Source organism: Plectrocnemia conspersa, unplaced genomic scaffold (genome assembly GCF_051122295.1).
Source record: "Plectrocnemia conspersa isolate PC_06_02 unplaced genomic scaffold, ASM5112229v1 ptg000013l, whole genome shotgun sequence".
NCBI classification, from domain to species: domain Eukaryota; kingdom Metazoa; phylum Arthropoda; class Insecta; order Trichoptera; family Polycentropodidae; genus Plectrocnemia; species Plectrocnemia conspersa.
In genome coordinates, this window is record NW_028277177.1 from 23473665 (window position 1) to 23487334 (window position 13670).

At 27.0% G+C, this 13670-nt stretch overlaps 2 protein-coding genes across 2 annotated transcripts; both read left to right on the plus strand.

Moving 5' to 3' along the window:
* The first annotated feature begins 7649 nt into the window (after nucleotides 1-7649).
* apn (apnoia) lies at nucleotides 7650-9093 on the plus strand. Its single transcript, XM_088202334.1, has 3 exons — nucleotides 7650-7906; nucleotides 7972-8132; nucleotides 8674-9093. The coding sequence occupies exons 1-3, from the start codon at nucleotides 7795-7797 to the stop codon at nucleotides 8890-8892; spliced, it is 492 nt and encodes a 163-aa protein (XP_088058460.1). The 5' UTR covers nucleotides 7650-7794; the 3' UTR covers nucleotides 8893-9093.
* Nucleotides 9094-11259: 2166 nt separating this feature from the next.
* On the plus strand, nucleotides 11260-12247 carry Osi22 (Osiris 22). The gene is made up of 2 exons (XM_088201902.1): nucleotides 11260-11723; nucleotides 11783-12247. Exons 1-2 carry the CDS (start codon nucleotides 11492-11494, stop codon nucleotides 12124-12126), a joined length of 576 nt encoding a protein of 191 aa, XP_088058028.1. The 5' UTR covers nucleotides 11260-11491; the 3' UTR covers nucleotides 12127-12247.
* Nucleotides 12248-13670: the final 1423 nt, after the last annotated feature.

Sequence of the window (13670 nt, forward strand, 5' to 3'; positions counted from 1 at the left end):
ATTTCACCTTTTATTCATAAGGACGTATATTTTTAGACTACATATTAGATTGTTTATTGGGTACTTCCTTTTTTACTGTTTATTTGTTTTGGCTTAGCTAGTGTATGGTAGAGAAGCAATGAAACATTTTAAACGACTAATGAGTTTAAAATAGAGGAAGGGAAATAAAACACAGGAAGGGGAAACAAAAATATTTAATGTGTATGGTAGAGATGCAGCTAAAGTTCGATAGACTAATTCAGATTATTATTTATTTTTTTTATATTAGATGGAGTATTAAAATAATCGATTTAAATAAATTAAACGTATTATTATTTAAAAAAATGTACTACATAAATTATTTAGATAAGAGTATTGGATTTTAAAATTTTGCTCTAGAGATTTAAGTCCCACACAAAACATTACGATGATTATGTTGAAAATGGGAAGCAAACAATCATCTACTTGATCTTCATTATTTACTAGTTACAAATTTAATAGGTCTTGTTTTAACGTATGTCTATTCAAGTGCAAGATAAAAATAAAGCACATTTTTCACAGATTTGTGATTTTTTTATTTCTCCTTCATTTCACAATCTGTCTTTTTATAATGAATGATTTTTATAACTAACTTTTTCTCTTTTTCATGGTTAACAGGAACTAGGAAAAGAGAATTACACGTTGAAAAACACCCAGTGGAATCTTATTTTACTTTTCCTTTCCATTTGTAATTTTTTGTTAGTAATGTTATATCTTAAATATTTGTTATTTTACCGCAATATTTTTTCTCCTTCATGTCTGTGTTGATGAATTTCGCGTCTATGAATCTGTTTCACTGTGAAATATTGATTCATAAATCCGGATTGGTGATTGGAAATGATTTTTCTATTTAAAATTATAGGCTGCTTTTGGCATATCGGTAGCAAGATTAACAGTCTGTATGATGTGACTACCTGTAGCTATTTTCAAAGTTTTAATATTATAATTATTTGAGGCATCTTGAGGCACCACATTGAGGATTAAAAAATAAGACTTTCAATAATAAAAATTATACATGCATTGATTACTTCTTATTTTTTAAAACAAGTTAACGATTTATTTACAATTTAATTATTAAAGACTATTGTACTTGCTTCATTCATCAGTAAACCAAATATTTTAAATTTATTTTTAAAAAGAGATACTGACGCGTGAAGAGAAATAACAGGTAACTCACTAAAAAGTCTTTGGCGTTTAAAGAGTTAAGCGCTTTCAAAGTAAACTACATCAAGTTAGATAATACAGCGTTTTAGTGCAAAATTAAGAATAATAGTACAATACTACGCTTTTGTAATCCATATAAATAATGTTAGCTTAAAATTAAAATAAATTACACCTAATTCTCGTTTTGAACCGAGGATACGATACAGAGACTACTAAAGAAAAAAACACGTGTAAGAAAATATACAGTGGAAATATAAAAAAATTTTCACTAAAATATTTAAATAAGTTATCTACATAATGAAGTAATCACACAATGACACGACTTAAATTAAATTCGTTATTCTAAGTCGTGTCAATGCGTAATTTATTTGTAATATAGGCGACCAGTGCAACGCATTTTTAATAAACATTTTAATTTTATGTAACGGTTTTTTAAATTTAAATAATCAGTTTTTACTGTTTTTAAAATTTATGGGTCTGATTTTTACTGTGTTATTTCAAAACAGTTCAAAAGACATAAACATAGAATAAAAACATCTTATTTTAAATAATAAACTTGAATTTGAACAAAAAATAAAGTAGCTGGTTTAGATGTTTTCAAGCATCCACTGTATTCTACAAACCTTGCTCCTTTTAATGCTTATTGTAACTGAATGTGACATAGAAATGTGTTTTTAAAAACTTATTTAATGAATAATATAGATGCATTATAATAATTATAACCTTTTGGTGGATATTTATTAACAATATTTGTGAAAATTGCAGGAGCCGACGTTATCATTAAAGAAAGAATCAATGACATTCTTGATAGGTTAACATTTTTCCAAATTATGTATTACGTCGATGCTTATTAGATTGTAATCCATAAGTCTTGGATACTTGAGGTTTAAGCAGACTATAATTAAAAGCGTTTTATTTCAGATATACCTATATATTTTGGCATTTTAATATTTGTTATTTTATATTTATTTTAAATGCAATAATAAATTAACCTAAATGTTTCTCAAAAACGTTATTAACTTTCGTGAATGTTAAACGGTTAACAACTGTATTAATTAAATACTTATAAATAGTATGAATATAGTGTTTTTATTAAAAACCAAAGTCAATTGATCGTTTAGCAACGAAATAAGATAGTAATATTACTGGTAAGATAATAATATTACCGCATAGTTTAAATTACAAACTTTTTAATATTGATATTTTTTGTACTTTTTTACATATTACTGCAATCTGAGAAGGACAATTTACTAAATATATAAAAAATATATTAAAGTTTTATTTTAATTAATTAAAAGTAGAGTTTCAAGATTTTTTAAATCAAAATTAAAATATATCATTAAATACTCAAACGTATTCAACTTGTTAAAATAATATATTATTAATTAATTGAGTGAAAATAATGTTATTAAAATATTTTAATAAATGTACATATATAAAAAAACGTTGCATTCTTAATGAAACCTTGGAGATAACTAATCGTATGAATACGTTAACAGCGTTTTTATCTGTGAGAGAATTCCTTACATTTATAGAAATGGAACAATCTTTTATATTGTAGTATGCGTGTTTTTTTCACACGGTGCAACAATGTCAGATGCTATGCCAGATTCTTGTTAATCTCAGTGATTCAGTATTGTCACCAGCGATGTATACTCCCATCGCAATCGACTTTCCTACTATTATATGAAATAACTGTCGTTTTATTGTGTCTGCATTTCATTTGAGAAGAGTGCAATTTGCATCTCTTCGGAGGTCAATAATTTTGCCTTGGTTGTGTGCAATGTTCTCTGTTTATTGCATTATAACTGCAACAGATGGAAACTTGCCTCTGATTTGGAACGTGAGCGATCATTGACTGTAACAGGTAATATGCAATTTCAGAAATATACGGTCAAACATATTTAACACTTTACCATTGAAATTAATTTTAAAGCGTGGTAGACAAATATAAATATGATTTTTTTATAATAAGTATGTCATTCGGTCAGTAATGATAATGCATGAATTAATAATCGGTACTTATGGTTATAGTATGTACCAAAGGAAATGTTTAACAAAGACCTAACGTAAGCTCAACCATTTCCTTTGACAATGAAATTGTAAAATAAAACGATCATTCTTCTATACAGGATTAGAAAGTTAATATACTATTTTATTTAAAGGCTTATAATTATTATTATTATATTACATATGTTCATTTCATTTATTTAACGACTACATAGATATTAAATAAAACAAACATAATAAAAGTATTATAAAATATCATATAAAAATAACAATTAAAATTTTTATAGGTTAATAACTCCTAGTAAGTAGACAGTAAAATGATAAACAGTTAATAGTATATGGTGTTAGTAATAAAATATAGAGAATAACTATAATAATGGACAAGTTAGATTCAAGCACTTTAACACAATTTAGATATGCATTATCAACTGTATGTAGCAGTTTTAAAATGAGACAAATTGGAATGTCTATTAAAATAAAGGGTTCATTAAAATTTGTTAGTTTTATATGATATAACTATAATAATTAAGTCATTAAAAATACCTTATTCTGAAAATTTAATAATTCAGTTAAAAAATCTAATTCATAATATAGTAAATATTGCAAAAAGTTATTTATTAGATATGAATAATATATATTATAATTATAAATATAATTATATTATATTATGATACGAATATTAAAAGTGAGAGACGAGAAAATTACTTTAGTTCAAGTTTGCGTTTTAGTGGATAAATATTTTTAAATAGTTCGCAAATTCTTAAAGTAAAACCTAGTATTTTCATAGAATTATTCAATATAAATTTAACAACTCTAACCAAATGATGTTTTTGATTAAAAATTATGTACATAATAACACTAGCTATATATAAAAATCATTAATTAAATAATTATGTAGTATTACATTTTTACTTCTATGAAACTTTTTAATATAACGATTTAATTGGTTATATATACACTAATTATAAAGTTTACTAAGATTTTGTTGCAGACACAAGCAATTAAATTAATTTTGGGTTGACCCACAATCGTTGTTGGGTCACGAAAAATAAACTGTGTTTTTTTAAGTTTCAATTTAGAAATCTGATTGTATGGGATTGAATAAGTTTCAAAAAGCAGATGCAATGGGTAGAAAGATTTTAGAATTTGATGTCTATATATTTTATTAATTAATATAAAATTAGGGGAAGAATTTGTAAACTGCTTTCTGGGAGTTGTTCAAGGGTTTCTGTGGCGGAGGTGACCGTGTCTTTGTCAGCACTTTGTAACAGATACGATTTACTCTCATGTGAAAAAATCTTTTGTGCATAATCGCAACTCAAACGAAACGATGATTATAGCGTGTTCGGAGACATTAAAAGGAAGCAGCTGACCGAAGAAGTTGTCGGTCATAACGGGAAAGGGAAGGTTGGTCAGCCGTGAGAATTTAGGTGAGCGAGTCCATCAGCCCTTAGTGCGAAACCAGTTGGAGGAAGTCGAAAGCTTCTTTCTTATCTGGTTCGGCTTGGCCTTAAAGGTTTTCGGGTCAAATACCTTGTCCGGCAATTGTGCCATGACACTATTCCGGTGTCACGGTTCTGCGCCTGTACATGTACTCACGCCCGTTTCGATCAAATCGAGAATTAAGTGTGTTGCCCCCGACGGTCATCGCGAAAACCGGTGCACCCTGGCTCAGAAACTGCAGTGAAATTTCACTGCTTGAATCCATGCGTTGGCGAGCTCGATTCAATCAATTTCATTGTAGGTACCGGGTTGTAGATTTTCACCTTCTCACTCTCTACGGGTTACTTATTTATGATTTGTACCAAACTAAAATAGGGTAATAATTGATTATTTTAAGTAGACTACAGCTAATAGTGAACATGAGATTCGACATTAAAATTTTTGTTTGATGCAAAAATTGTACATGGTCGGTGTTGCACTGTTGTTTATGGTCGGTATTATATGGACGAAACGTTTAGAAAAGACACGGAATTTCGAATGATGGAAATACTTAAATTACCTAAAACTCTTACGTTACGTAATTCAATATAACAAGTTGCTGAAGGGAAAAGAACTATTATAAATAAAGTGTAATTTGATTCAGTATCTGAAGATGATCGCCACACCGCGGTTGAAAATGTTCGTGCAAAAAAATAATGGCCGCAGGAAAATCAATAACAAAAATCAAATATATACATACAAGATAATAAAAAAAATGAATCTTAATATGAATAATATTTAAAAATTATGAAACAAACGAAAATTGTTATTTATTTATTTTTATATGTAATAAAATGTACAATTTTAAACGCAGTGCTTCAATATCCACGAAAAGTTTTTGTATCAACAGGATGAATTATAATAATTATAATTATTAAAAAATGAGATTAAATTTATCTCAGGCGAAGTAATTATGTGTTTTTAAATAAAGAAACTGAAGAATTGTAGATGTTAATATACTATTTTCCAAATTTTGTGTATCCTTAAAAAGGTATGTCCCTTTTCTACCGTATTAAAATATGAGGACAATTTAAATGTGCAATATATTATATATTTGTTCCATAAAACGAATGGTTTGTGCATTACTGTTGGACAGACTAAGTGCGAGCGAGCATTATTCAGAACATTGAACACCCTCTGCAACCAATCCTGTTTTGAAGAGCTTATCTGAAGATTTATCTTACATAAAAGCAAATGCAAGTATTTATTTAAATGCACGTATATCTTAATATAATACACTGTTAAATCGTACCCTAAAAATATCAGTAAGATTAAAATTATAAATGTATTATATAAATATTTGTTAACAATTTATTACGCTTAGAAGCAATTTCAGGTTTGTTCCATTTAATTATTTTTATATATCTAGATTTGATGTAAAACTTCTGTATGGGTCTGAAAATTAATATAACTCGGCGTTCTATTTTAATAAAAATAAATGAAATTTTAATAATTTTCCACTTTTAGTTTTGAACATATGATTAGTACCAAATAATATGATTGAGTCTGATAATCAAATCAACTATAAACGCTGGTATTTATTTGAGTTTAACTTTTCTTTGAGCATCAAAATGTCGCATAAATAAAATAATTGTTTGATTGTAAAACTAACCTGATATTTATTTTTGTAAATATTTTATTTACAACGGGGTAAACACAATCAACAACCATTAAATAGATCTAACTGAAATGAGACTATAAGTTAATGATATATATATTTTATAAATTACAGACAATAGATTTCACTATGCAAGACCTAGCTCGATTTTATTGTTATTTATTTAACACAATATTTATCTAGAAAATCTAGAAAAACATTATATATGAAGATCGATTGATATTATAATTATTTAATAATCAGGTATTATTTATTGGTTAACTCTTACCTTTGCTCTAAATACCTCCATTTATATTAGAAACAGTAAATAATGTATTTGACTAATAATATTAATTCTACAATATATTTATTGAATATTTACAAAAATATGTTGCCATTATAATTAAATAAGAATAATAAATTACAAAAAATCATACTATTTCCAATTATTTATTAAACAATAGTTGTATTTAAAATTTTGCTAGAGCTTCGTTCGTTTGAGCCATTGTACACTTAGGGTCAACGTAATAAAAGGACGATGCGAGTAGAATACATTATCAGGGACATAATTTATAAACACACTTAATCGTTGAACTCTATGATTAAATTAGCATTCTCTTCGATAAGTATTTAATATTAATTTGCATAACTATGTGCATGCAATGTTTGTAATACAGAGTTTGGAAGAATAAGATATAAGTTGAAATATTATGCAAATATATATATATTTTTAATTTGAATTATTATATTTATAGTTATATAGCTGATTAAAGTTGATTATAAACTAAAGAGATTTTTAAATATATTTTTAATTATTATAAAAACATAGCTATTTAGAAAAAAAATATAATAGAAATGTCTATTGGCACATGTCACGATTAGAACACGGATTTGAAGTTGACAAGCTTTATATGCGTGTATTCATCCTCGTTACTTTTAAGGTAGCAAAAATCTATGTCACATGGTGTTTCTAAAGCATTTGATTCTTTTAAATATCTTTAGAACTTACATTAAAACAATTAAACTCAAATAGTTCATGTATCTACCAGAATAATAAATTTTAATAAGCAGTATATAACATGAGACGCAACATTGTAAACTACCGATACAGTAATAAGCTTATATATAATTTATGTATAAGATAGTTCTACTTTTGCAATTTATTATGATGGCTTGAATACGATTTTACGAGAATCTATTTTAAATTGAAGTACTTGTTGATGTTGAGTTTATTTAGGATTATTATGATACTCGTAGTCTGTAATTAATTTAATTTTATAATAATGTCAATCAAATTCTTACACAACCTATGGTTCCTCATATGTCTAGACATCCTTTCACGACGTTCTAATTAAAAGCGGCTTCCGATTGTTTCGCCGAAAGCGTCTTGAATTTCTAAACAGTTGGAACCTTTAAATCGATGATCGTTCCTAGTGCAAGGATCAGTTTTATTTTGACTACCGTCGAACAAGTACTAGTGCTTGTATATTTTTTTAGTGATCGAGTATAGAAAATCAGTGAAAATGTTCAAGGGTCTCAGAATTTTGCTAATTGTGTTCCTCGTCGTGTTGAGTTTCACTGTGAATGGCATCAAATGTGATTCCACTGAGGAAAACAGCGATGTGCAAGAAAGTGGTTAGTAACTCAACCGTTATTAATATAAAGATTTGTCTGAATATATTCTGATTCCGGTTCAACAGGAAGAACCTTCGGACACCACTTTTTAAAGAGGCTCAGCTTCGCAATGATACCCATCATGTACAAACTGGGCATGATGACCACTTTACTGATCACTCTTACTATCATGTCTACTAAAGGGTTAGCCGTTGGCGTTCTATTGCTGGTCCTTGCTATAAGTCAAGTGAGTGTTTGTAATATTTTCAATTAAAAAAACATTTGACGAGGTAAATCATAATGAAAAAACACTTGCTAGATATCTTTTTATTATCAATCAATGCGTATTTTAGCGAAACGATAAGAATAGATACAGCAAAAATGAGTCTTAAAAAAATTTGCCGATTTATATTTATAATGATATTTTATATAAAAAACGTTCGATAATCAACTACTTCGACAGTTCTTATCTAATCTAGTTATTTTGAAAAAATTTTGGTTGGAACAATTTCAGAATAATGCATATTTAGACAGCTAACTTACAACTTTATTTAACATTATTTAACTATTGCAATTATCTAAGATTGCTTCATACAATTTATATATTAACATCGAGTATTAAGATGTTATATGTAATTATTTTAGATTTAATTTATATTGTGCTAAAATATTATACAGTCAACTCTAATTATAATTTATATCAAATTTTAAATGTATAAATTAAATATGTATGTACATATTTGATTTATTCAGTTATAGTTTTTTTCTAACTAAATACAATTTTATAGATTATAGCTAGAGGTGTTGGAGCTCCGGCAGTGGCAGCAGTAGCCCAACAACCGGCTGCTTATCCAGTTTTACAGTATGCCCAAGTCCCAATAGTCCATAAAGCAGTACAACCAGCAGTTCATGTCCAAGCTGCTCATACTGCCTATCCATATTCTGGATGGCATGCCAACCATTTGGCTCGCGAAGACACCGAAGAAGGAGAATACGTCAAGGCATAAATTCTTTTAGTATTTTTATTTTAAAAATACAAAAAATGTAGAGTGAAGATCGTTTGGGAACGGCGATTTGGAGATCATTGTAAATAAATAAAGACCAACGAAAAATCTTCGCTTCTGATCGATCTTCGTCGCTGAGAATACGGGAATTAATTTATTATTTATTATATTTTATATTTATTAAATAAATATTATTTATTGTGACGATGGCGTTCCTATTTGTTCTGTTTAACAGGATTGATTAGCTCAATGATACCTTGACGGAATGTGGCTGTGTTAGAAAAACAGTATATCGAGAATTCACACTTAGGTGCCTTCTGGCGAAGATCATATGTAACACAGCAGTTATTTTATACAAAGCTTTGAAATTGACTTGAACTACATTTCAGAATACATATTTTTAAGTTATAAATAGTCATTAGAATTGTAATAAAATTTATTTTGATAATTCAGTAAATATTTTTTTGTTAATAAATTATTATTTTTGAAATCAGAAAACTTTTGACCATTAAATATGTTTATTTTGCTTAAAAAAATTAAAGTTATAATCTCTGATCGATTTGAATTGTTTATTGCGAGGCATGCACTTTTTTATTTTTGTGCACATAAGGGCGAAGGTTTTTACCTTCGCTCCATTAATAAGACAGATATCTTGTTGTTTTTCATGTCAAGAGGTTTAAAGGCTTTTAAAATTGCAGACAATGAAGCAACATGAATAATGCTGCCATTTTCAACAGCATATCTTTGCAAACTAGTATAGTGACGAAATTCGTCTTAATAAAAAAAAATACAACTTTAATATTACATATAATATTTTAAAATACATAGTATAACATTTTCAGCACCACTAGTGTAGTGACGAAATTCGTCTAATTAAAAGAAATACATAATAATATTTTCTAAATGAAGTGCAGTAGCTTATGAATAGTTTTTTCTATACCTAATATGTACGACCTAGTTATATTTTAATTAATCATCACAATATTTATCCGTGAAGTTAGTAAAATCTGTAATGACCGATAAGAATTAAAATTATATAATAATCGCTAATTCAGATTTTCAAAAAACAATAAGGTCCATATGGGATTCGACCCAGAGATTCATTCACTCGTCTATCACTAAAAAAAACTTGCTAAAAGCTTATACATTTTTTTTTATTTGGTCAATGGACTTTTAAAGAACGATTTTTTCTCGCTTTATGAACAATTGTGTATCTGAACGGACATTAGTCAATAACAAATAGTCTGCTTTTACCCTGAATCATCGCATTGGTCAGAAGATAGAGAACTAAAAGGGGCCATGGAAAAAAATAAAATAAAGTAATTAAAAAACGCTTGTTTTTAATCAAGATATTCATCTTTAAGATAAAAAAGATTGGGGAACGCCAATCTGTAATGATCTTTCGAATTAAAAAATTTGATAAAAATCACTAATTACGATCTTCCAGACACGATACAAATTTATTAATAATAGGATTCAAATATGATTCACACTCACCTGTTATATACATATATATTTATATTTTTTAAAATACAGTACATAATTTAGTTTGCAATTTTAATTTATAAGTGATATATTACCTTTATAAATTTTATTTAATTATTATAAAATAAAATTTAAAAAATCTATTTATGTAAAAAAAATCCTAAAATAAACTGATTTTTTAAAAATTAGTCTTATAAGCAGTAACTCAAAAATTAAAAAAATATTTATATATATACAATAATTTTGTTATAGGTATATAAATTGAGGACAATTTAAATGAACAGTATACAAAATAATTGTTCCATAGAAGAATTGTTTGTGCAGTACTATTGGATAGGTATGGTAGCGAGCGAGCATTCGTCAGAAAAGTGAATACCCCATGAATAACTCTTTGCAACGAATCATTTTCTGAACTTAAAATGATTTTAAAATAATTAAATAAAGTATTCTTAACATATTAAAACTCATCCAAAAATAAAATAATATTATTATATCAGTAACTTTTATATTTATTTTTAATTTTTTTATTACGTACTTATTTTTTAAAAATACAAAATTTTAAAACGCAAAATCTTACTTTCTTACTCCGAATTTTATAAAATAGATAAATCATTATTTAATTTATAAAATTAAGAATAAGTAAGTACGATTTTGCGATTTAAAGTTTTTACTTATTTTAAATATTAAGGCATATTATAAAAAAATATATTATAGATTAATTTTCATGAAATAAATATTGCTTATTACAATATTTAATTGGACTGTCAATCTATAAAATAAAATCAAGTTGTATTAAATATGCAGATATTTGATTAACTTTTTTTGGAAGAAAGCTGGTTCTCCATGTACAGATTGTGATATTTCACAGTCAGATCCGAGAGAGTTACAGCTATTCATTGTGTACCACGATAGAGGCATATCACAATGAAAAACATAAGAAAAAAGCTCGCAAGCAGATATTCTCGTGCTCCTCGGTGCGTTGAGCGATTTCGTTTTTCCACGTTTGCGCTCAAGTCGCCGACGATTGAACATTTGGACCAGAACTTACCAGTTCTTGTTGAGCCACAGCTGTGGACGGCTGTGCACAACCATGCACGGTTGGCCTTGAATCTTCATCATGAAGATGATCTTAAAAAAATACGTAATTTGCACTCTGCTCATCTCGAGTGTCACCTGCAACTCCAAATACCTCCCAAATGAAGATAACATCACTAAGGACATCATTTTGAATCACAATGTTACCGAATTTGATTTATTAGAAGGAGTAAATGTCAAGATTGATGAACAAGATAAGGAGAATTTTATCAATCTTAAATTCAATGTGACGAGTCTTCAAGAAATTTTTCAAGGTATTTAATTGTTTTTTAAATATGTTATTATATAATATAAATTTTGATTTTGTTGATAGGTAGAGGCGGTGGTGGATCTGGAGGAGGTCACGGTGGAGGTGGCGGAGGCGGAGGCGGACATGACAAGAAGTTACTGAGGAGGATCTTGCCCATGTTTATAATACCGTTCTTGATCCAGTCTGCCATTTTGCCCATGTTCCTGAGCATGCTTAAGATGATGCTTGTGAAATCGCTGATGGTGGGAAAGCTGGCTCTTCTTTTGATCGCATTCAACGCTTTGAGGACCAGTAATGCGTTCAAGGGAAGGGGAGATGAAAGATTAGCCAATGAACATTATGGTTATCATGGTTCCGGTATGGAAGAGTATGGAGCTTATATGAACAGATTCGGATTGTGGAGATGATTTTTTTTGTAATGATTCACGTTCGTTTTAAGGTTCGCTTTAATTATTTATTAGTCTGATATTTATAATTATTTATAATCGCAATATTGTTGTTACAGTTTACAATAAACATTACCAAAAATAATTATGGTTTAATTATTAATATATTAATATCAAATTATCATTACAGTTGTGAAAGAATAGCAAGATATTTGATCGTTATTTTGTTAAACATTTAATAATATGGAGTGAATCTGATTCTACGAAAGAAAGTTGATAGTTGAAGTAAGATTTACAGACTAATTTTACAGTTTAAACTAGGGCATGTAATCAATTTTTCAAATTTTGAAATTCAGTTTAGTTTGAAAGAACGAAATTTAAATTTAAGTTAGTTAATAGGGCATTTATTTTTTTCATTAATATTTTTTTAATTGTTTTTTTTTCTATACTTTTTTTTTCTTATTATATAGTAATACTTTTTGATTTAAACTTTAGTTTTAAGATAGTAGAACTATTACTAATTTAATAATAATAAAAAAATCAGCATAATTATTTTATAAATACCTAGCACTATATCGTTATATATGAAATTTAAAGTAAGTCTCATGGCGAAAATATTATATAATAAAAACGATAGACTTTATAATAATATTTTTTATTGTATAAAATAAATAAAATTGCATTGACAGTTTTATAAAAAAGATAATTAGATTTATAAAATCAAGTACATTTGTATATGAAAAATGAACTAAACCATTGTGTAAATTAAACTAATGAATTGGGAATCATTTTACATTGATTAATTTGAACCGTTCGATTTTTGGATTTCTAGTTTTGTCTTAATATAAATAAGTATAAATTATTAAATAAAATATATATAATAATAATACTCATCAGTATATAAATCAAATATAATAACCACTTTAATACGGGGTTTTATTGCTGTTAAGATTTTCTGTACCTAAAAAAGTCAATCATACATATAGTAATATAAGTGATAATGAATTACATTTTTGATCAAGATAAGTATTGCAGTTTTAAATTATGAACTTTAAGAAATAATATTTTAAAACTGATTTTTTAAAATAATATTAACTTAATCAAATAATAATTTAATAGCAGATTGTGAATAAAAAAATCAAATGAATAAAACACGTTTAAATTTGAATAAATGTGTATTTTATAAATGTATTATTATTAACAGTTGAATTAATTTTACTTTGATAAAATAAATTTTAAACGCTGATCGTAAACATTTAATGCTACATAAATAATAATAATAATGCAAATAACAACATTCGATGTGCATATAAAATTATTTTAGTCTTAAAAGTGAACCAAAATGTGTGATAACATCGATTTTAGAAACTATACTGTACCTACAAAATTATTGCCGCAAAAGATTTTTGATCATATATTATACGTAAAAGATTCCACATATATTCTAATCTAAATTTATTTTTAGTTCCATGAAACAATATTTATTCGAAGCGTAATTTCTTGTTTTATAGTATTATTAGAAGAGGCACGTTTTTAGCATAAAGTATTTTTACAATATTTTAGGT